At 42.1% G+C, this 23,770-nt stretch overlaps 1 protein-coding gene and 1 pseudogene across 2 annotated transcripts in view; one reads left to right on the forward strand and one right to left on the reverse strand.

Moving 5' to 3' along the window:
* Cd96 (CD96 antigen) overlaps positions 1–23,770 on the reverse strand; it is an 84,597-nt gene that overhangs the window by 40,784 nt on the left and 20,043 nt on the right. For both annotated transcript variants that reach the window (XM_017317168.2, NM_032465.2), the window contains 2 exons: positions 22,480–22,687; positions 18,305–18,360 (listed from right to left, as the gene is read on the reverse strand). In XM_017317168.2, the coding sequence (XP_017172657.1) occupies positions 18,305–18,360; positions 22,480–22,687 (264 nt within the window). The remainder of the gene's footprint in view (positions 1–18,304; positions 18,361–22,479; positions 22,688–23,770) is intronic.
* Positions 9,955–10,629, forward strand: Gm50487 (predicted gene, 50487; annotated as a pseudogene).

A 23,770-nucleotide genomic window follows, 5' to 3' on the forward strand; every position in this document is an offset into this window, starting at 1 on the left:
TGCTGTTGTTGTTTAGAATAATTTTGAAAACATTAAGGTTTTTAATCAAGAAAAACAGCACTGATCACTGGCCTAACTCTACTTTGTCCCTCTGTGTATTTCTAATTTTCCTCTTGTGTCACTGTCTCCTGCAAGAGACAAGTTACCTTGGGTCCCAGGAGATAGAACTACTAATGAGCATCTTTTTGATAAGGGACTAAGCATCAGGGAGCCTTTCAGGACAGAGCAGTCCCTAATGGGGATGGCTATCAAGATAGTAGGTGCACCCTGTGAGAAGACTCAGCATCTCATGGGAACCAACTTATTCCTTTTACATATCAACAGGGGCAGGATATTTCCAGATCTCTTTGCAAGACCTGGAGCTGATTACTTATCAGCCGTAGCACACTAGCTGCATTATTCATGCCTCAACTTCTGACCCAATTCTCTCTCTGATGAAACTGAGAGCAGGTGGAGCTCGTCTCAGTGTGGCTCTGTGGATTTCACCATCTACTTTTCCCCTAACCCTTCTATTTAACTGATGCACTGGGATAGGCTCTGTGCTTAGTCTGTTGGGATGCTTGGGGTTGGTGCCTGATTGCCCTAAAACTCCAGTATCAGAAAGGGATTATTTTTTTAAAAAAAGTTCCCCAAAATTTCAAGATAATTCTTAATGTCATCTGGAATCATTGTTCTATCCATCTCTCTGGGTTGGAAATGTGATTTTCATCCTCCACCTATTTGCACTGTGACATTTCTCTCTTCTCTCTTATACTGTAATTTATTTCCTCCTGTGGAAACTGTCATTAAAAATATTTCCCCAGACAGCTTCTGGGACAGGCAGAAGCACAGAGCCGCTGAGGCAGCACCCTTGGCGGGCCGCAGACAGCCGGCCACCGTCCAGACCAGAGGACAGGTGTCCGCCTGGCTTGGGAGACGGCCTCAGCCTCAGCAGCAGTGGTCGCCATCTTGGTTCCAGGATTCAGCAGAACTTAGGAAATTAGTCTGAACAGATGAGAGTCTGCACCACAGAAGCTGACAGCTTCTGGGAACTGCCAAAGCAACACAGCTTCTGAGAAAGGCCCTGTTTTGGGCCTTCTTCTTCGGCACACCTTCCCTGTAAGAGAGCTTGCCAGCAGAGAGTGCTCTGAGCACTGAAACTCAGAGGAGAGAATCTGTCTCCCAGGTCTGCTGATAGACGGTAACAGAATCACCAGAAGAACAATCTCTAAACAGAGTCAACTATAACTACTAACTCCAGAGATTACCAGATGGCGAAAGGTAAACGGAGGAATCTTACTAACAGGAACCAAGACCACTCACCATCATCAGAACCCAGCACTCCCACTTCGTCCAGTCCAGGACACCCCAACACACCTGAAAACCTAGACCTAGATTTAAAAGCATATCTCATGATGATGGTAGAGGACATCAAGAAGGACTTTAATAAATCACTTAAAGAAATACAGGAGAACACTGCTAAAGAGTTACAAGTCCTTAGAGAAAAACAGGAAAACACAATCAAACAGGTAGAAGTCCTTACAGAAAAAGAGGAAAAAACATACAAACAGGTGATGGAAATGAACAAAACCATACTAGACCTAAAAAGGGAAGTAACACAATAAAGAAAACTCAAAGTGAGGCAACACTGGAGATAGAAACCCTACGAAAGAAATCTGGAACCATAGATTTGAGCATCAGCAACAGAATACAAGAGATGGAAGAGAGAATCTCAGGTGCAGAAGATTCCATAGGGAACATCAGCACAACAATCAAAGAAAATGGAAAATGCAAAAAGATCCTAACTCAAAATATCCAGGAAATCCAGGACACAATGAGAAGACCAAACCTACGGATAATAGGAGTGAATGAGAATGAAGATTTTCAACTCAAAGGACCAGCAAACATCTTCAACAAAATTATTGAAGAAAACTTCCCAAATCTAAAGAAAGAGATGCCTATGAACATACAAGAAGCCTACAGAACTCCAAATAGACTGGACCAGAAAAGAAATTCCTCCCGACACATAATAATCAGAACAACAAATGCACTAAATAAAGATAGAATACTAAAAGCAGTAAGGGAAAAAGGTCAAGTAACATATAGAGGCAAGCCTATCAGAATTACACCAGATTTTTCACCAGAGACTATGAAAGCCAGAAGAGCCTGGACAGATGTTATACAGACACTAAGAGAACACAAATTCCAGCCCAGGCTACTATACCCAGCCAAACTCTCAATTACCATAGATGGAGAAACCAAAGTATTCCACGACAAAACCAAATTCACACATTATCTCTCCACAAATCCAGCCCTTCAAAGGATAATAACAGAAAAAAACCAATACAAGAACGGGAACAAAGCCCTAGAAAAAACAGGAAGGTAATCCCTCAACAAACCTAAAAGAAGAGAAGCCACAAGAACAGAATGCCAACTTTAACAACAAAAATAACAGGAAGCAACAATTACTTTTCCTTAATATCTCTTAACATCAATGGTCTCAACTCCCCAATAAAAAGACATAGACTAACAAACTGGCTACACAAACAAGACCCAACATTTTGCTGTTTACAGGAGACACATCTCAGAGAAAAAGATAGACACTACCTCAGAATAAAAGGCTGGAAAACAATTTTCCAAGCAAATGGTATGAAGAAACAAGCTGGAGTAGCCATCCTAATATCTGATAAGATTGACTTCCACCCCAAAGTCATCAAAAAAGACAAGGAGGGGCACTTCGTTCTCATCAAAGGTAAAATCCTCCAAGAGGAACTCTCAATTCTGAATATCTATGCTCCAAATACAAGGGCAGCCACATTCATTAAAGAAACTTTAGTAAAGCTCAAAGCACACATTGCACCTCACACAATAATAGTGGGAGACTTCAACACACCACTTTCACCAATGGACAGATCATGGAAACAGAAACTAAACAGGGACACACTGAAACTAACAGAAGTGATGAAACAAATGGATCTGACAGATATCTACAGAACATTTTATCCTAAAACAAAAGGATATACCTTCTTCTCAGCACCTCATGGAACCTTCTCCAAAACTGACCACATAATAGGTCACAAAACAGGCCTCAACAGATTCAAAAATATTGAAATTGTCCCATGTATCCTATCAGATCACCATGCACTAAGGCTGATCTTCAATAACAAAAAAAAATAATAAAAAGCCAACACTCACGTGGAAACTGAACAACACTCTTCTCAATGATACCTTGGTCAAGGAAGGAATAAAGAAAGAAATTAAAGACTTTTTAGAGTTTAATGAAAATGAAGCCACAACTTAACCAAACCTTTGGGACACAATGAAAGCATTTCTAAGAGGGAAACTCATAGCTCTGAGTGCCTCCAAGAAGAAACGGGAGAGAGCACATACTACCAGCTTGACAACACATCTAAAAGCTCTAGAAAAAAGGAAGCAAATTCACCCAAGAGGAGTAGACGGCAGGAAATAATCAAACTCAGGGGTGAAATCAACCAAGTGGAAACAAGAAGAACTATTCAAAGAATTAACCAAACGAGGAGTTGGTTCTTTGAGAAAATCAACAAGATAGATAAACCATTAGGTAGACTCACTAGAGGGCACAGAGACAAAATCCTAATTAACAAAATCAGAACTGAAAAGGGAGACATAACAACAGATCCTGAAGAAATCCAAAACACCATCAGATCCTTCTACAAAAGGCTATACTCAACAAAACTGGAAAACCTGGACGAAATGGACAAATTTCTGGACAGATACCAGGTACCAAAGTGGAATCAGGATCAAGTTGACCTTCTAAACAGTCCCATATCCCCTAAAGAAATAGAAGCAGTTATAAATAGTCTCTCAACCAAAAATAGCCCAGGACCAGACGGGTTTAGTGCAGATTTCTATCAGACCTTCAAAGAAGATCTAATTCCAGTTCTGCACAAACTTTTTCACAAGATAGAAGTAGAAGGTACTCTACCCAACTCATTTTATGAAGCCACTATTACTCTGATACCTAAACCACAGAAAGATCCAACAAAGATAGAGAACTTCAGACCAATTTCTCTTATGAATATCGATGCAAAAATCCTCAATAAAATTCTCGCTAACCGAATCCAAGAACACATCAAAGCAATCATCCATCCTGACCAAGTAGGTTTTATTCCAGGGATGCAGGGATGGTTTAATATACGAAAATCCATCAATGTAATCCATTATATAAACAAACTCAAAGACAAAAACCACATGATCATCTCGTTAGATGCAGAAAAAGCATTTGACAAGATCCAACACCCATTCATGATAAAAGTTCTGGAAAGATCGGGAATTCAAGGCCCATACCTAAACATGATTAAAGCAATCTACAGCAAACCAGTAGCCAACATCAAAGTAAATGGAGAGAAGCTGGAAGCAATCCCACTAAAATCAGGGACTAGACAAGGCTGCCCACTTTCTCCCTACCTTTTCAACATAGTACTTGAAGTATTAGCCAGAGCAATTCGACAACAAAAGGAGATCAAGGGGATACAAATGGGAAAAGAGGAAGTCAAAATATCACTTTTTGCAGATGATATGATAGTATATATAAGTGACCCCAAAAATTCCACCAGAGAACTCCTAAACCTGATAAACAGCTTCAATGAAGTAGCTGGATGTAAAATTAACTCAAACAAGTCAATGGCCTTTCTCTATACAAAGAATAAACAGGCTGAGAAAGAAATTAGGGAAATAACACCCTTCTCAATAGTCACAAATAATATAAAATATCTCGGGGTGACTCTAACTAGGGAAGTGAAAGATCTGTATGATAAAAACTTCAAGTCTCTGAAGAAAGAAATTAAAGAAGATCTCAGAAGATGGAAGAATCTCCCATGCTCATGGATTGGCAGGATCAACATTGTAAAAATGGCTATCTTGCCAAAAGCAATCTACAGATTCAATGCAATCCCCATCAAAATTCCAACTCAATTCTTCAACGAATTAGAAGGAGCAATTTGCAAATTCATCTGGAATAACAAAAAACCTAGGATAGCAAAAACTCTTCTCAAGGATAAAAGAACCTCTGGTGGAATCACCATGCCTGACCTAAAGCTTTACTACAGAGCAATTGTGATAAAAACTGCATGGTACTGGTATAGAGACAGACAAGTAGACCAATGGAATAGAATTGAAGACCCAGAAATGAACCCACACACCTATGGTCACTTGATCTTCGACAAGGGAGCTAAAACCATCCAGTGGAAGAAAGACAGCATTTTCAACAATTGGTGCTGGCATAACTGGTTGTTATCATGTAGAATAATGAGAATCGATCCATACTTATCTCCTTGTACTAAGGTCAAATCTAAGTGGATCAAGGAACTTCACTTAAAACCAAAGACACTGAAACTTATAGAGGAGAAAGTGGGGAAAAGCCTTGAAGATATGGGCACAGGGGGAAAATTCCTGAACAGAACAGCAATGGCTTGTGATGTAAGATCGAGAATTGACAAATGGGACCTAATGAAACTCCAAAGTTTCTGCAAGGCAAAAGACACCGTCAATAAGACAAAAAGACCACCAACAGATTGGGAAAGGATCTTTACCTATCCTAAATCAGATAGGGGACTAATATCCAACATATATAAAGAACTCAAGAAGGTGGACTTCAGAAAATCAAATAACCCCATTAAAAAATGGGGCTCAGAACTGAACAATGAATTCTCACCTGAGGAATACCGAATGGCAGAGAAGCACCTGAAAAAATGTTCAACATCCTTAATCATCAGGGAAATGCAAATCAAAACAACCCTGAGATTCCACCTCACACCAGTCAGAATGGCTAAGATCAAAAATTCAGGTGACACAGATGCTGGCGTGGATGTGGAGAAAGAGAAACACTCCTCCATTGTTGGTGGGATTGCAGGCTTGTACAACCACTCTGGAAATCAGTCTGGCGGTTCCTCAGAAAATTGGACATAGTACTACCGGAGGATCCAGCAATACCTCTCCTGGGCATATATCCAGAAGATGCCCCAACTGGTAAGAAGGGCACATGCTCCACTATGTTCATAGCAGCCTTATTTATAATAGCCAGAAGCTGGAAAGAACCCAGATGTCCCTCAACAGAGGAATGGATACAGAAAATGTGGTACATCTACGCAATGGCGTACTACTCAGCTATTAAAAAGAATGAATTTATGAAATTCCTAGCCAAATGGGTGGACCTGGAGGGCATCATCCTGAGTGAGGTATCACATTCACAAAGGAACTCACACAATATGTACTCACGGATAAGTGGATATTAGCCCAAAACCTAGGATACCCAAGATATAAGATACAATTTCCTAAACACATGAAACTCAAGAAAAATGAAGACTGAAGTGTGGACACTATGCCCCTCCTTAGAAGTGGGAACAAAACACCCTTGGAAGGAGTTACAGAGACAAAGTTTGCAGCTGAGATGAAAGGATGGACCATGTAGAGACTGCCATATCCAGGGATCCACCCCATAATCAGCATCCAAACGCTGACACCATTGCATACACTAGCAAGAATTTGCTGAAAGGACCCTGATATAGCTGTCTCTTGTGAGACTATGCTGGGGCCTAGCAAACACAGAAGTGGATGCTCACAGTCACCTAATGGATGGATCACAGGGCTCCCAATGGAGGAGCTAGAGAAAGCACCCAAGGAGCTAAAGGGATCTGCAACCCTATAGGTGGAACAACATTCTGAACTAACCAGTACCCCGGAGCTCTTGACTCTAGCTGCATATGTATCAAAAGATGGCCTAGTCGGCCATCACTGGAAAGAGAGGCCCATTGGACACGCAAAATTTATATGCCCCAGTACAGGGGAACACCAGGGCCAAAAAGGGGGAGTGGGTGGGTAGGGGAGTGGGGGTGGGTGGGTATGGGGGACTTTTGGTATAGCATTGGAAATGTAAATGAGCTAAATACCTAATAAAAAATTAAAAAAAAATATTTCCTCCTGCTAGAGAAAGTACCCAAGGAGATGAAGGGGTCTATAACCCTATAGGAAGAACAGCTATATGAACTAAGTAGTAACCCCTGAGCTCGTGTCTCTAGCTGCATATGTAGCAGAAGATGGCCTAATCGTCCATCATTGGGAGGAGAGGCCCTTGGTCTTGCAAAGATTATATGCAGGGGAATACCAGGGCCAGATAGGGGGCGGGTTGGAGAGCAGGGTGGGGGGAGGGTATAAGGGACTTTTGGGATTGCATTTGAATTATAAATGAAGAAAATATCTAATAAAAGTTGTTTAAATAAAAAAAAAAATTTCCTCCTGATAGGTTTTGGTTCCTCAGTTTAAGTACAAGGATGAGTACATATTTTTCATAAGAGATGATTATCTATCTGAGAATACAAGCCGTAAGCATTTCAGCTTCCCCAACTCTAATTGCTGATCTCAGTGAGAGCATTCCAAAATCCATGTCTCAGTATGCCAGCATTCTTTGAATTTTCAGTTATCTTTCACTAAATATCCTGTTTTCCAACAAGTTTGGTGACTTTTTTGCTGACTGCATTCATAGCAGCCATATATTTAGCTAAATATAAAAATGTTTTGATCTTAGAATTGGGAAGATACATGAAGTCACAGGGTTTATTGCATTAGGGGGAGGTTATATTCCACCCTCCCCTCTTTGGCTTACATTGTTCTTGGTTGGAGAGGCTCAACAATCCAGAAGACGAATAAGGTGACTAAAGGCACTCCATCTTCTGTTTTGCTGAATAGCCAATTCTCAGACATTTTTTTTTTAACTGGTGGTGGAGGAGGTAGACATTAGATTTTTATTTGAGTTTGAGTGTTCCAGAAAACTACACAAGGAGAGGCACAGCCATTCCACACAGAGCCCTCCTGGAAGTGGAAGGGAACTAAATCCAAAAGAGTCCTCCTTCTGGGATCAGGCCTAAGCTCCTCACTAATCAAGTTGTGCATGAGTGTACTCACAGAGCACCAGAGAAATTAGAAACAAGTTCAGAGCCTTTCCTGCCTACCAGTGCCTGCTCTGGCTGGGGGTGGGGGGTGAAGTGGAAACTTAAGGGTCCTTTGCAAAGTCAGATGTGTTGGATGGTGTTTTGCTGGGGCAAATGTGAAGGAATGCTTTGCTGAAGTGAACACGGTGAAAGCTAAGGCAGACTTGCAAAGGAACGTTTCACTGAAGCAGACAGAGATAGAGGATGTTCTGCTAAACCAAGCACGTGAAAGGAAACATGATGAAGGATTCTTCACTAATGAATGACACACATATATTGGTCTGCCTTACATTGCATAATTGAGCTCCATTTGTTGGGACTCCATAGAGAGAAACTGCACCAAAATACTTCTGGTAGTGTGCTGCAGCTTCTTGCAGCTTCCACAGACTCGGGCTGATTGGCAGAGTGATATCAGCTGAGATAGTCTCATGTGTAGTTTTGCTAAGACTCACATGGTGAAGACACATGGTGTTTGGAGGGAGTATAAAAAGAATTCAATGAAGTGCCAGGACCTAGCTTGGCTTGCCTGTAGAGCTAGCTGGGCAATGCTTGTTGGTCTCATGTCTTCACTAATCATGGCTTCTTCGGGAGACCCACAACTGAGAACTGTGCCTGACATTTCTGTTGGTTTGAATCCCTCCTCCCTAGCTATTCCTGTTAGTTAAATGCCATCTGCTGCTATTCTGACACAATTGAATTGAACTGCTGATATATCCATGAAGTGTTTGAAAATGGATCCAGCTGCCGTGGCTGACCAATGAAATGAACTGCTGATTTTCTGACAATGCAGATGGGATTTGCTCCAAAAAAACATTTTTAAACAGGTCCACTTCCCCTATATCCTTTATTTTCCACTACCTCTGCTGAGTAGTGGGCTACAAGGGAGGTTAAAGCATTTAACAACCATCATTAGAACTAGGATTTGAAAATATTAAAGTTACAGAAGGGGGTTTGGGGGCTGTTGAGGGCTTCAAGCTGGATGAATACATTTCTCATTCATATATGAAAAAACCCAAAAGGAGAGAGAAATCAGATGGACTTTTAGGATGCAGTGTAATCTTCTGTTTATTTATCTGGATTTGAAATGGGACAAATAAGGAAACCACCTGTTATAAAGGTACTTGGTGAAAGTCTGGGTGTCTGTTGGCTTTGCAGACCATTGTGCCAGGAAAGGAGAAGTTTAGCAAGCCGAGGGCAGAAGACAAACAGGCAAGGCCAGTCTGAGGACTTGCCCAATCCCTTCTCCTCCTAGCCTGCCAGATACTCCTGATAAAGATAGCTAAGTTTGCTGTTGAGACTTATTAGAAGTCTCATAAATAATAGAATAATAAATTTATTAGAATTTATTAGCAGTCTCAGAGCGACTGCTCTAGGGTCAAACTTACTCTGGGAACTATCTCACTTATATCTCAAGGCCTTTGGCTTCTAGACTGCACACTGCAGCAACACTTAAAAAGCAGGGGTCTCCTCCCATCAGCATGTCTGTGTGCCTCTCACTTGTGAGGCCCTACCTCTGAGCACCCTGGACACTGTCAGCATCCAGCCTGTTCCTCCTGCCTCTAAAATACAACCAGCTGTCAAGTGGCACAGGAACAGGAGGCAGCTGAGAGGGGAAATCAAGGGAAAACCTAAACTGAATGTTTGAATATTTAAAATTGCTTGTAATGGGTGTCTCAGAACACTGGGTTCAGTCAAGAGAGTTGTATTTGTTGGGCAGGGAATGGGACCGTCTTTGTTACTGGAAATCTGTTTGTTGAAGGGGAGACCAGCTTGTATTTGGAGAAGAGAAATAATGAGTAAGTTGGCTATTTTGCTAGGACCCAACTCACTCCAGTATTCCAGTAAAGCAGAAAATTGAAAACTTCACATCGGCAGGTATAGGTGGCTTTAGACCATTGTTATGAATTCCCAGTACCTTCCCAACCATCCATCAACCTTATTGTTCAACTAAAACATTTTGCACACTCTAACAGCAGCAGTGGAAGACGAGACACGAGGAGGCCAGGAGAGAATGAAGAAAAGGTTAGAATCAGGATTCTGCCAAAAGGAGCTTCAAAGATGAAGGAGGAGGTCAGTAAATTCAATGCCCCAGCATTCCAACTTGGCCCCTGCTGTCACTTGGGCGTCATCCCAAACAACATGCTACCTGCTACTTATGTGTCAGGAAGGTGATTCATGGCCTGAGGGATAACCATGGGCACCACTGCCCAGTCAGCTTATCCGAAAAAGCACTAGCAGAGAGGAGTAGGATTAAGGTGTCCATACTACCATAGGGCAGCACCACAACCATGTCTCTGGCTCCCTACAAATATGGAAGGGGACTGCGGCAAGCTCCTGGAGCAGCTGGTTGCCCTGGCTTTATGGGGTAGCCAGAGGGAACAGGAAGTGTGAAGGATGGAGAGGGCCATAGAATGGATGGAGGGAGAAGACTGGGAGAGGAAAGGAGCAAGCACTGGAGGAGGGGTGAAGAACCATCCTGGAGATGAAGTAGAAGGAGAGAGCTGAGAAGGAGATATGCCTGCAGCCAGAAAAGGACCTGCCTGCAGCAACACATCCTGTCCATTCTGTCTAAACTCTGCTTGTGGACAGGCATTCTGAAAACACTGGATTTCGTTATGTTAGCTCCTGCTCAACTATGAAGCAAAGGACTCTATGGGGTGCTTCAAGGAAATGTGCAAACACTTGAGTTAGTCTTTGCAGGTATGAGAAGACCAAATGCCTATCTACAGGCTTCCCAGAGTTTGCTGATCAACAAAAGGCTCCAATTGGAGACTTCAAAAGTCTCCACTGAGACATTCGGGTTACTTTGTTGCAGGTGTCCGAGTTGTTTCAAGTCAGAATGCAGGCTCAGCAGCCCTTAGTTTCAGTGGAGTGGAAGATTGCAATGGAATGTGCATACCTGAGCTGCTCACCCCCAGAGAAGCAGAGAGTCTGCTGCAGGACAGAGGCATTTCCTTCCGTTCTGTTGGTGATCCAAGACAGGATACAGTTTATTCTGTGTGAGCCAGTGATGAGAAGACTAAGCCTTCCACCTGAGCGCTCTGGACCTTTGCAGTGAATCTCTTCTGATCTTAAAACTTTGTTTTATTTTCACATTAAAGGTGTTTCAGCTGTAAAACTTTTCTGCATCTTGTGAGTTTTTCAGCACTCTAAAACTAATTGATGTATAATTAGGACAGAGAAAATAAAAATACTTCTGTGTTGTGATGGCCCCTGTGCTGCCTGTATTTTTATGTTAATTCTGCTCTCCCAGGATCAGCTGTCTGGAATGAGTCATATACTCAGGTGACTTCTTGTGAACTTCCCCAATAAATAAAGGGACCAGACCAATAACTGGGTGAGTAGGCAGGACTTCTGAGTTGGGCAGGAAGAGAGGGAGCAGGAGAGAGTTAGAGGCTTTCTGAACGGGGATAGCGAAAGGGCAAGATGTAGCTGCTAGTGTTTCCCGGTATCATAGCAGATCCACCAGGATCCGCCTCCAGAGGAATTAGATTTAATATGGCTTACAAGATTAGGATTCTAGTTGTTGCATCCAGCGACTGAGTTACCATTGTTTCTGAACTAAGCTTGTGTGGTGTTTTCCTTCTCTGCGAGCGACAAAGTGTGGGTTTACCTGATGTGCACCACAAAGGCAGTGGAGGTATTAAAGCTTGAGGCTAGTGTGGTAGCCACGCACCAGTGGGAACATAGCAAGCTGGGTAGAGAGATTTTGGAGTTCTGAGTCAGAGAACCTGCTGAGATGAGAACACCCGGTTGGTGCCCAGTGTAGTATGGGAACTTGCCAGTTCTTTTTAAATATTTCCTCAAACACTTCTCAGTTCACTGGGCTTAAATATTAAGAATAAAACATGTACATTGGCAATATGGGTCAGACAGTAAAAGGCACCTGTTGGACAAGCCTGGTGACCTGAGTGCTGTCACGATAACTCACTGTGGAAGGGGTGATCAGTGCCTGAAAGTTATCTTGTGATCTCTACATGTATACCATGGCACATGTGTGCCTGTACCCACACATATATAAAGCACACAGACACACACAATTAGTAATTGAAATAAAAAAGAATATAAACATTATAATTTGCACAAAAAATTAAAACTTTAATCTAATTCCACATTAAGGTATGCCTTAGATAGGGTCTTATTGCTGTAAAGAGACACCATGACCAAGGCTAGTCTTATAAAGGCCAGCAGTTAATTGGGGCTGGCTTACATGTTCAGAGGTTAAGTCCAGTATCATCAAGACCAGAAGCATGGCAGCATCTAGGCAGGCATGGTGATGGAGGAACTGAGAATTCAAAGCCTTGACCCAAAGGCAGACAGGAGAAGAATGACAAAGCCCACTGCCACAGAGATTCACTTCATTCAACATGGCTACATCTATTCCAACAAGGACACACACTTCGTGTGGGTCAAGCATTCAAACACATGAGTCTGTGGAGGTATTCCTATTCAAACCACTACGAGGTATAAGAGACAAAGAATTAGTGAATTAGAGTTATGTGAAACCCAGAAAAATAAAGAAGGGAGGCAGTGTAAGGAGAAGTGAAGGAGAGACAATTATAAAGACAGCATGCTAGAGAGAAGTCTGAAGACAGGGAAGAGAAGTGGCACTTTAAGAAAGTTTCATAACGAATAAAGAAAGAGACCGTGATCACCAGGGTGCCTGAACAAAAGGGGACATTTTTGTAGATCCCCAGGCACAATTTTAATGCATTGCCTTTGTTTCATGCCCAACGACCAGACATTTATTTGAGAAGTATGTTTTAGATTTTCCTTGCACCATGAAAATACTAGTTTCATGGCAAGCCATTGTTCTCTGATATTTTATTAAAAGGCTCATCTTCAAATGCTCAGAGATGCTTTGAAAGAAAAAAAAGAAGTGAAAAATACTCTAATAGTCCATATGGAGTGAAAGTTTCCTGCATTGCTGAGGCTACATCTAAAATATTAACTTAAGAAAAGAATAACATCATCCTGGGAGGGACTGTGACCTCTGTGCTGGGGCTGTCTGCTAGGAGATGTCATTGAGCTGACTCCTCAAGTGCCTCTCTGTGCCTCCCTTCCTTTGGATGAGTTGATTAATCCTCATTTTCACCTTGACAGGCTTTAGAATCTCACTGGAAACATACTTTGGCTGTAACTCCAAGGGTATTTCCAAAAAGGTTTAACTGAAGAGGTAAGACATGTCCCGAATATGAATGACAACATCTGGACTAAGGTCCACACTGAATAGCAAGGAAAGGGAGCTGGGCTAACATCTGTAGCCCCGGCACTCTGGAGGCAGAAGCAGAAGGATGTAGAGCTTATGTGCACTCCTGGCGACACAGTGGGGCTGAAGCCAGCCTGTGCTGTTTGAGACACAAGAGAGAGAGGGAGAGGGACAAGTTGAACACCAACATTCATCTCTCTCACTGTGGATACAGTGTAGCCAGTGACTTCATACTCATGCCGCCATGGTTTTCTGAGAAAATGACTGCATCCCCCTGTTTAGGGGCAGCATCTACTCCTCTACACTGCCTCTGCCAAATCTTTTGTTCCAGCGATGAGAAGAGTAGCTAATGTTGGCAGAGCAGAGAGCTAAGGATGGACAAGAGGAGGGCAAGACAGTGTCCCCTAATCCCACTGATAATAGATGCTCTAACATCAGCCTTCCTGAGAGTGATGGAGGTATTGCTTTTAAAACAGTGGTCCTTAACCTGTAGGTCATGACGTCTTTGCTGTGGTAGGGTAGGAAAGGATGGGGTGTCAAATGATTCTCTCACAGGAGTCACTGAAAACCATTGGAAAACACACAGACCTTTACATTTTGATTCATAACTGTAGCAAAGTTAGTTTTGCCAACTTGCCATGCAGCTAGTGTTTTTGCAGTACAATTACAGTTGAAATAGCAGCGAAAAAATACAGTTGGAGGTCACCACAACATGAGGAACAGCACTAAAGGGTCACAGCTTTAGGAAGGTTGAGAACCTGGCTCACTCTTACTGACTTCTCAGGCAGTCATGATAGCGAGATGGCTTTCTCCAGTCACTGTCTGTGGAACAAACAGAAGTCTGAACATACCAGGCTTGTGGAAACTCAGGCTACATGGCAGCCCTATAATACAATAATTTGGGTTTCCCTTGAAGGATTGAAATTTTTCTGCCCATGTGTTTTCCCAAGGTTAAGGCCACTTTCAGGGCCGTGTCTATCTGTCTGGGCTGAAGCCTTAGGTATTCGGCAGTGCAGATGGATGACGATGGCTACTGGAAGTCATGTGCCCAGACACTTGGAGCCAGAGCCATTTTCTGTCACAAGAAGAGGTTGTCACACCCAATCTCTTAAAAACCAATAAATGAATAAATCACATGCATGAGACTTAAGAACGTTGAGGAAGGTATAAGGGTTCAAGCTTTACAAGATTCAAATTAAATAAACACAAGTAATTAAATTCTGCAAAAGCCACCCCAGTTCCACGAATGTCAGACCCTAACTGCCATATTCACTTTATTTTATGGTTTTGGTCTGTTTTCCATGGCTTTCATTAATGTAGATTCTCTTCCACTCTCAATAAAATAAACTTAACAACTGTGTTTGTTTCCTCTGTTTTGTGTTTGACCATTTGCTTTACATGTAATTTTTCTAGAATTTTTTTATTAAAATAATAAAATAATCTAATGATAAGGGCAGGATCTATGGAGGTCACCAGGTTAAAGCAAAAAACAAAAACAAAAAAACAAAAAAAACCAACAACAACAACAACAAAAACCCATACAAGTCTAAAGGAGACACTGTGGTTTTTGAAAGTTCAGATTCGGGGAATTCCATACATGTCTTTTGCCTTGCCGCATTAGCAGGTATTAACTGTGGGAACTGTTTGGCCTGGCATCTTTTAGATTAATGAAAAAAATATGCTACATGGAGGGATCCTAAAATTTCGGGTAAATCTACCGCTCTCAGCTGCAGGAGTAAATCTGGATGCTCTATGGTAACCTGATGAAGTCATGCCCTCAGGAACACACATCATCATAACATGCAGAGGTAGACTATTTTCTATAGACCTCATTAGTGTATCCAAGTCTAAAAGGCATCGTTGTTAGAATAATGCTGGGTCTTGTCTGTTGTACTGAAAAGATACACTAGCCACAAACATTATAGATTTTACTAATAACTGTAAACGTTGATTTTATTTCCTCAGATAAAGGCATGTGATGTGCCCAAGCTATGTGAATACCTTGCTTGGCCTTAGCCTAGAACATTTCTCTGTTCTAAGTATCCCTAGGCCTAGGCCTGGAACCTTCTAGACTCCATACAACCTAATCTTCCAAGTTGACTGATTCAATCCAGCTTCTCTTGGCTGCTCACTGAATTGCTCTGCCTGGCCTCATACTAACTTTGGCAATATGTTCTAATCTTTTGGCTTCTTCACATTCTCCGGTATGTTCTGTCTTCATCTACCCATGTCTAACTTGTTCTCTCTGTAATCTGTTTCTGTAAAACTGTCCAGTAAAAATGACACACACACACACACACACACACACACACACACACACACACACCTCCCTGCCCTGCTCTTTAATAGCCTCTCTTTCCTGTACTGTTCTCATGTGAGTCGGGCATATCCTATTTGACAGACTCAGTCTGTCAAATCTTTCTGTAATTCATCACTTTGTCTGCCTCTCAATTAGACATCACTTGCAAACATGGCTGCTTCCTTCTACAAACTAACATCCTTCATTGTTAGGAATTAAAGGTGTGCAGTAAGGGAGTTTCTATATTACAGCCAGATCACATAGACTTAGAAGGTCTTTAGATATGCTTCCTTTGCAGAGCAGCCATATTGCTGTATTAAAATTCCTCTACAAATAACACTGTATCATAGCTTATAACAGACTGAGTCCCCAGCAAAATCTTACACTGAGGACTATTAAGCATGGGTCTTTAGTACATGGATTCTAACTTAATTCCTTCCTGGGGAATTAGAGGATAGGAAATTACTATGAGTCCTTGTGGGTACCAGGTGACAGGTGCTTTCTAAACCATTTGACCATTCCACCACCCTTATGAAGTTGAAGTCAGCCAGTGCCCCCTTTCACGGATGAAGAAGATAAGGAAGTAAGGCTTTAAGTTTCTCAAGTTATTAGATGGAAAAGTCAAACCCAGTTCCAGCACGTTCTACCATGTCCTAGTTTTCCATTTCTGTATCTAATTTTGCATCCTAGAATTGATCACAGAGTAGATGTAGGAAGGTACAAGCAGAAGAAGGAATTGGTGAAGCTGGGTGAGTGAGATTCATAAGTGATTAGGGAAAATATACCTGAGATATCTACTGTGGGCCATGGACTCCAGAACTGTGTATAACTAATTTTCCTAATGATCTTATCAAATATTTACTATCCCAAGGTTTCAGAGGCTCACAGTGGTTAACTATTTGCTGTGGATAGATAACCAGTAACAGTTGGATTGTACTTCAGTATGCATGTTATAGGATCAAGGCACTACTTCTTCTCATTGTCCCATCCTCCCTGGATGTATGCTTCAATGCATTCCAGCTCAGCCTCTTGTTAGTTACTCAGCCAAGCATTCTGGGCTTCAGGCTTTAATTTCCCATCTATAAAATAACAGATGCTCTATTTTGGAGCCTGGCTGAAAGCAAAACAAGAGCATATTAAAATGCTTGGAATAGTTAGTGAGTTATTAAAGATATAGCACCAGAACTCTATTAGAGTAAGGGTTTAGTAATATTTGGCAAGATTTTCAAGCATCTCAAGACCTGCCATGGTTACATGAAGCTGGAGAGAGATAAATATTCACTGATTTCTCAGGGAATCATGCCTGGCCCCTTCTTTCCCCAGCCAACTTGCATGGGTACTGAAGGGGAAATTTTACGACTTGTGAAATGCAAGGCGGAGCATTCCTTTTTAAATTTTCAGCTGGGATTCTTGGACCTGATTTTATTGTTTCATATCTGCTCTGATGTCATCTTACTCAGAATCACTGGCTCCAAGCATCTGCAAGAGGTTCTAAGAAGAAGCAAAAACATCTATTGATATCTGTATTGTTGGGTTATTTGTTTTATTGAAGCCACTAAAATGAGTGAAGCCCATTGATAAACTTAGGACTTAATTGGAACAGAACTTAAATGATTAAATCTGTCCTTATTATGTTAAACATTATAATACCAATTAATAGACACAGATACTTGGATAATATATGTTATGGTCATTCAGGGTCAACACACAGAATTTGAGTTATGGTTTATACGAAGCTATGGAACTACATTACTGATATCCAGAAGAACAAAAATCATAATATTCTCAGGGTGAAAAGCAGGTAAAATATATTTTTTTCATACCACGTAACAGAAAATACATGAGAATGTTTATTTTACTTTGGGTTTTGAAAAGCTTAGGTGAAGTCACAAGACAGCAAATTAAAACAGGCAATAGTGTTGTGGGTCATGGTGGTGCATGCCTTTAATCCCAGCACTTGGGATTCAGAGGCAGTGTGAGGTTTACAAAACAAGTTCCAGGATAGCACAAGCTACACAAAGAAAATGTGTATTAAAAAACCTAACCAAAACAAAACAAAAAACAAAAAAACAAAAAACCAAAAAACCAAAAGCAAACAAAAAAACCAAAACCACACTCCCCCCAGAATAGCATTGCTAACAGCAGCAATATTTATTGACCATTTTCCTTCATGCCACATACTCCTTTAAGAATTACTCAGACATTGATTTCATTATTGACCACAACAAGCAGATATTATTATTTGGTATGTCATATAAATGGAGAACTGACTACAGAGAAATGAAGTAATGTGTTCGGATGCAGTGACTAGAGGCCAAGAGCTACTCTGAAGGGGCAAACTCAGAGCATCGTGTTCTGCTTCTCCCTTTCTCCCGCCCTTTCTCTTATTGCCAGGGAAATAGGCAGGTTTGGGAGGAGGACGGGAGGGCCCCATTCCTCTTCTCAAGGCAATGGGAAGGAGAACTCGGGAGAATAACAAATTAAAAGTCAACTTCCACCAGGACTCACACTGGTTTTTGTCCCACTTTCCCTCAGTTTTTAATCTCAGAGACATTTAAACAATTGAACCCCCTTTCTACACACACACACACACACACACACACACACACACACACACACACACACACCAGGAAAGTAAGACCTAAGGCCTCAGCCCACGCCTTCTGAGAGCAGTAAGTCAAAGCCAGGATTTCTCTGCAGTTTCCAGTCACCTCAGCTTGCCTTCACAGCAGCAGTTAAGTGGCTAAGGGCCAAGGAATAAGGTCTTTTGAGGGAATGTTCCTGGCAGCCAGGCAATCTGACACAGCTTGGCATGTAATAGTATGGGTATTCAAAGAATTCGCTGTGACTCACCTCTCCTAAGACATCCATGGTGCTGTTTTCCACAGTCATGAGGATTTCTGGTTTAGCTTAAAAGCAAATAAGGCACAGTTAGTGTCACTGAAGTCTATACTATGTGTGTGTGTGTGTGTGTGTGTGTGTGTGTGTGTGTGTGTGTGTGTGTAAGCATTCCATGGTACACAAAAATACATACAAATTTAGTGTTTTCATGGATGGGAAGAGTAGTTATAATTGCCTTTTCAAAAGTCTGAGAAGGGGCAGCTAGAATAGAGGAAAGAAATCCACTGGGAGAAAGGGATGTGTGTGCAGGAAGGAAATGTTTCACTTCTAGAACCCTGAGGGAATCAGAGAAACACTTGATTGCTGTTTGGCTTGCTTGGCACTAACACGTATCAGGAGATGGTTTTGTTGCCATGCTACAAATTGCAAGTTCCTGGAAGTCTTCATCACCAGAGCTTTGCGCATGGACACTGAAGACTGAAGCACCTCCGAGCTTGTTCTTGTTACAGCAGCAGACCCAGCCTTCTATGAACCTCTTGAAAGACTGTTGCCATTCTTTGTCCCAGGTGGTTTACCTGCCTGCCTGCTCAGCAGTGACTTCTGGTTGCCGAAAGCTGCTGCTGGGCCTATTTATGATCCCTTGCCTCTGGATTCATTGAGAATATGAGGAGGGAAGGAAGAAGGAGATAATGTAACAGACGGGAAGTCAGGGGGAAAATATCCTGGCTTCATTGCCCTGCATTTGAGACCTCAAATAGGATTAATAAAATATGTGTGTGTGTTTGTGTGTGTGTGTGTGTGTGTGTGAGAGAGAGAGAGAGAGAGAGAGAGAGAGAGAGAGAGAGATTGCTCATAAGGACCATGGTGATCAGAGGATCACTTTTGGGAGTTTGAATCTCTTTCCACCTTGCATTCTGGCAATCAAACTCAGGCCAGAACTCTGGGTTTGTGTGTAAGTGTTTTTTACCCAGTGAACCACCTCACCAGCCCCTGATATGTGTTCTGTGCCATAGTTCAGAGCTCTCTGCAAGACTGATCTTCAGGCTGGAAGAAGTAACTGGTATGATTATGCACATACATTATCCTCCTTCCCCTCTTGGGCTCAGGTTTCTCCCCTGTGCTGTGTCTCTAGGGTGACTTTGCAAATCATTATTAGGACTATTTCTAGTGTCCACATGTAATTTAATTGGAGTTAACTTTTCTTACACCATGTCCTGATCATATTTTCCCTTCCCCAACCCCTCAGATCCTACCCACCTAACTCCACAGCCTTTTATTCTCTTCCTTTAGAAAACAGTCAGATGAACAAAACAAATAACCAAAACTAAAAAAAACAAAAGAAAACAAAACAAAACAAAAACAATAACACACAGGCACAGCCACAAAAGCAGAAAATCAGAAACTGAAATATACAAACAAAAGACCAGTAAGACTCCCCCAAAAATGCCCAAATCAAACTAATATGAGAAAAGAAGTCTTCAAAGATACCAACCCTTGAGTTTGTTTTGTGCTGTCCAGCTACTGCTGGGCTTGGGGTCCTGCCCTTAATTGTGGATAATACAGCCAGTGAGAGTTCACTGGGAAAAACCAATTTTTCCTTTGCAAACAGATTCCAGTTGCAGATATCTTCTTGGGAATTATCTAGGAGTAGGAGCCCCTCTCTACTCCTTCACTTCTGCACCGGGATCCCATCACACATAACATTTTTTTTTTCCGAGACTGGGTTTCTCTGTGAGGCCCTGGTTGTCCTGGAACTCACTTTGTAGACCAGGCTGGCCTCGAACTCAGAAATCCGCCTGCCTCTGCCTCCCAAGTGCTGGGATTAAAGGCATGTGCCACCACTGCCTGGCTACACATAAGTTAATTTAACTCAATGCCTTCTTTTACTCTTTGTTCCTCCCCTGGGGGAATCCAAACCAAGACACAGTCCTGAATTTGATGGAGAAAAGGATATTTCTTAGTTCTTATAAGAAACAAATGTAAATAGAATTAAGGCACTGCAGGGGGGCGGGGGGGAGGTGCGGGGGAGAGACCTTAAAAGTCCTGGACGTAGCTGTGAGCTCTAAATATTCAAATTTCCAGGTTCTGAGCAGGAGAGAGCAAGCAAAGCCTCAGCAGTGAGTTGGTGGTTGATGCAAATGGACACCCAGCCTCTGGTCTGCACTCTACAGAAAGAACAGATGAGGCAGAGATGGCTTGGGAAGAAAAACTAGGTGGTGGGTGGAGTGCATGATGGTTGGATTGGGGACACATTCACCACTTACTTAAAAGGTTTTAAATTTGGTTTTGGCTTTTTTGATGTAGGAAAACCCTATTGAATGAAAAGCAGGTTTTATTTACTTTCTATTATCCATTGACTGACCGGTTCACTCTGTAGCAAGGGCTCAAACTCACTATTCTCCTGAATCAGTTTCCCATACCTACAACCTAAATAAATATACCATCAGAGGTACAGCAAAGTCTTACCCACATCTCCTTTGCAGCTAATAGCACATCCACAAACTCAGTGTATTTACTAAAAAATTCCACTACACAATTGAAGCTAAATTACAAAATAAGCAAGCAGAGTTCCATAGTTCTAAGCACCCTCCACCAAAAAAACAGAGTTTAAAGAAGAAGTGCAGAAGAAGTTCAGACAGAGGGATGTAGATGCAGAGGACATGCTAAATGTGGGAAGTAAGAATATATGTCTCCCATCTCCTGAACCAATATGAAGACGTCTGAGGGCGGTAAAGACTCGCAGACATGGTATGTACGTTGACAAGGCAATTAGAGCATGCTGTGGCACAAAGACCTCGCCTGACTTAAAATGCATATTTCTTCCCACAGCCTGGATGCCTGCCCTCACTGGCTTGCCAAGAGTAAGGCCAGATGAGTCGGTTTTGTGTTTGCGCTAAGACTGTCACACCCTGGAAGTGAACCAACGGTGTTATTGATCCAACAACAGCAAGGAGCAGCCTGTTCTCAAATCTTCATGGGAAACCAATGGTGATGGATGATGACTATCTAGCCCATCCCCTGAGGAGACATGGGAGAGAAGAGTGGCGAAGCAAGCAGAAAAGGAAGGGCAGGAGGGGAGAAAGGGGGGACTGTGTGTGCAAGGAGACAATGAGGCATGGGAGAAAAGCTATCTGCACTGAACTCCTCACGAAACCAATCATGCCCCAGCTGTTTCTGTCTTTATAAAGGACTTTATGTTTTCGTCCACTGACCATGTTTTCTCACCACTGATGCAATAAAGCAATGCAATGAACAAAAACAACAACAAAAAAAGTTTTTGTATTTTATTTTACTTTGCCTACTCTGTCATTTAGAAAATTGAGGAGAAATCTAGCAGCCTGTGCCCTTACATTGTATAAAGTTTATTTTCTCTTAGTTCACCTCATTAAACGAAACAAACAAACAAACAAACAAAAACCAATTGGTTGCCCATTCACATGGCTGCTTTTCTCTTTACCCTCCTTTAGAATGACTTTAAAAACTGCAGGTCAAGGTCACCAAAATGAAAAACTAGCCAAAGCCTGGAGTCTCTGTTTAGTAATGTTTTCTTGCACCAGGGAACAAAATACAGAGCTTATATCTTTTTTCTCTTCAGATCACACCCTACAGTGTGTCTACACTCTGAATGAGGTCGTGGCAGATTTCCCAGGTCAGTGGCACTAGGATCAGGTCAGAGAGTCTGCGGGCTCCACTGTCAGAAGCCTGTGGTGGCCTCTCACCCAAGTGGGCCCTGGCAGGATGGCTGTGGAGTTTCTGCAGTTTCTCGGGCTGTATTTATCAGCTTCTTTTACTCATTGTGGCCTTATTACACTTTGCACCAGAAAATAACTCAGATAATTAGACAGCCAAGCAATTAGACGTTGGCAGTTATAATTAAAGAGATTTCTGGTACCCTTGGGAAACATTACGCCTGCAAACAAGGTAGAGGCCACCAGGGAAGCTGACCTATATGTGGTTTTCTGGTGGCTTATTCTATTAGCTGAATAATTATTCTTTAGCCTTCCACCCTTGTCCCTACCCTCAATGAGAATGATAGGAATTAAGGCAAACAGAATTGCAGGAGTTACCCTGTGTGGTTGCTCTCCAGCCTGGGGCCAAGGTGGGGGTGGGGGCCCCTCTCATGAGAAGAGCATGGCCAGAGGCATTGACACAAAGGTGGCAAAGAGATCATAGGACAAACTCCTTACCAAAAACCTTGACTGTGGTGGACATCTTCCAGGCTTTGAGAGGATTGACAGTCAGATGGCAAGAGAATGTCCTGCCATCGTCTTGGATTTGGACTGGGGAGAGGTGGAGTCTATAGTCTCCACCCAGCCTGATTCTGCCTTTAAATGATGTGGAATTGTTGACGTGGTGATGGTGGGTGAAGAGAACTTCTTCCACTCCATCTTTCTCCTGGAGAGAGAAACAGCACTCAGTTATAGAACACAGAATATGTCAGTGTGCCTCTCAGCTGACTGCTTTGTTAACACTACTTATTTGTTTTAAATTATGCGCATTCGTGTATGTGTGTAGGCGCGCATGAGGGCAGATTCTTAGGGAAGCCCAAAGAAGGCATCGAATTCACTGGAACTAGAGCTGGTTTGAGATACCCAATGTACCATTTCCTCTGGAAGAGCAACAGGGACTTTAAAATGGGTTAAGCATGCGTTAAAATGGGGAGAGACTGAGTATGCTACTACAGAAAGTATTGCTGTGCTTACACTTTAATAAACTCCACTCTCATCCTCTCCGAGCACAAATAGAAACCTGTCCTAAACGGGTCTTGCTTTCATGGCAGGAGAGAGTGATAATAGCAGACCCCAGTGCTCATTTAAGAAATTCTGAGATCTCACTGCCAAGATGCGCTGGGGAGCCACTCCTCCCTTTTGATCGATTGGATAGGGGGGTAGATGTGCAGGTGAAAAAACTCGGAGGAGAGGAAGGAGGGGAAACTGCAGTTGGGTTGTAAAGTATAAGAAATGAATACATCAAAAATTAAAAGATGTGCTAGGGACACTACTGGGGTTGTGATAATTAGACTTTTACGACAACTTCATATTTCCACATTACCTTCTCTTCCCGGCATTCTCTGAGAAATACAGAATCAGGAGTAGGAAGAAGGAGAGGCAACAGAGCAATGAATGCCGGAAAGCAACAATTTTAGAGTCTTGCACATGAAGGGAACTCCTAAGAAGTGGGATTTAAACATTAACGTGACTTTCATTGGTCTAACTCTAAACTTTCCAGATCCGTCATTATGCACAGGGGCAATGGGAGAAACTAATGGGAGAAAGGTGAAGAGAAATGCATTCGAGAAGATATAAAATAATGAAAGCAACTCTCTGTGACTGAGAACTTCTAGTTTAAAAATGCTAGATTCGGGGTAGAAGGAGAATCAAGGCTGGTGAGTGAATCTGGCACAGGCAGATTTATTAGAGTAATTATATAGAAATTTCCAGTCGACTAAATAGCAGTTCTTATACAAACCCTAACTCT

This window comes from Mus musculus, chromosome 16, assembly GCF_000001635.26.
Source record: "Mus musculus strain C57BL/6J chromosome 16, GRCm38.p6 C57BL/6J".
NCBI classification, from domain to species: domain Eukaryota; kingdom Metazoa; phylum Chordata; class Mammalia; order Rodentia; family Muridae; genus Mus; species Mus musculus.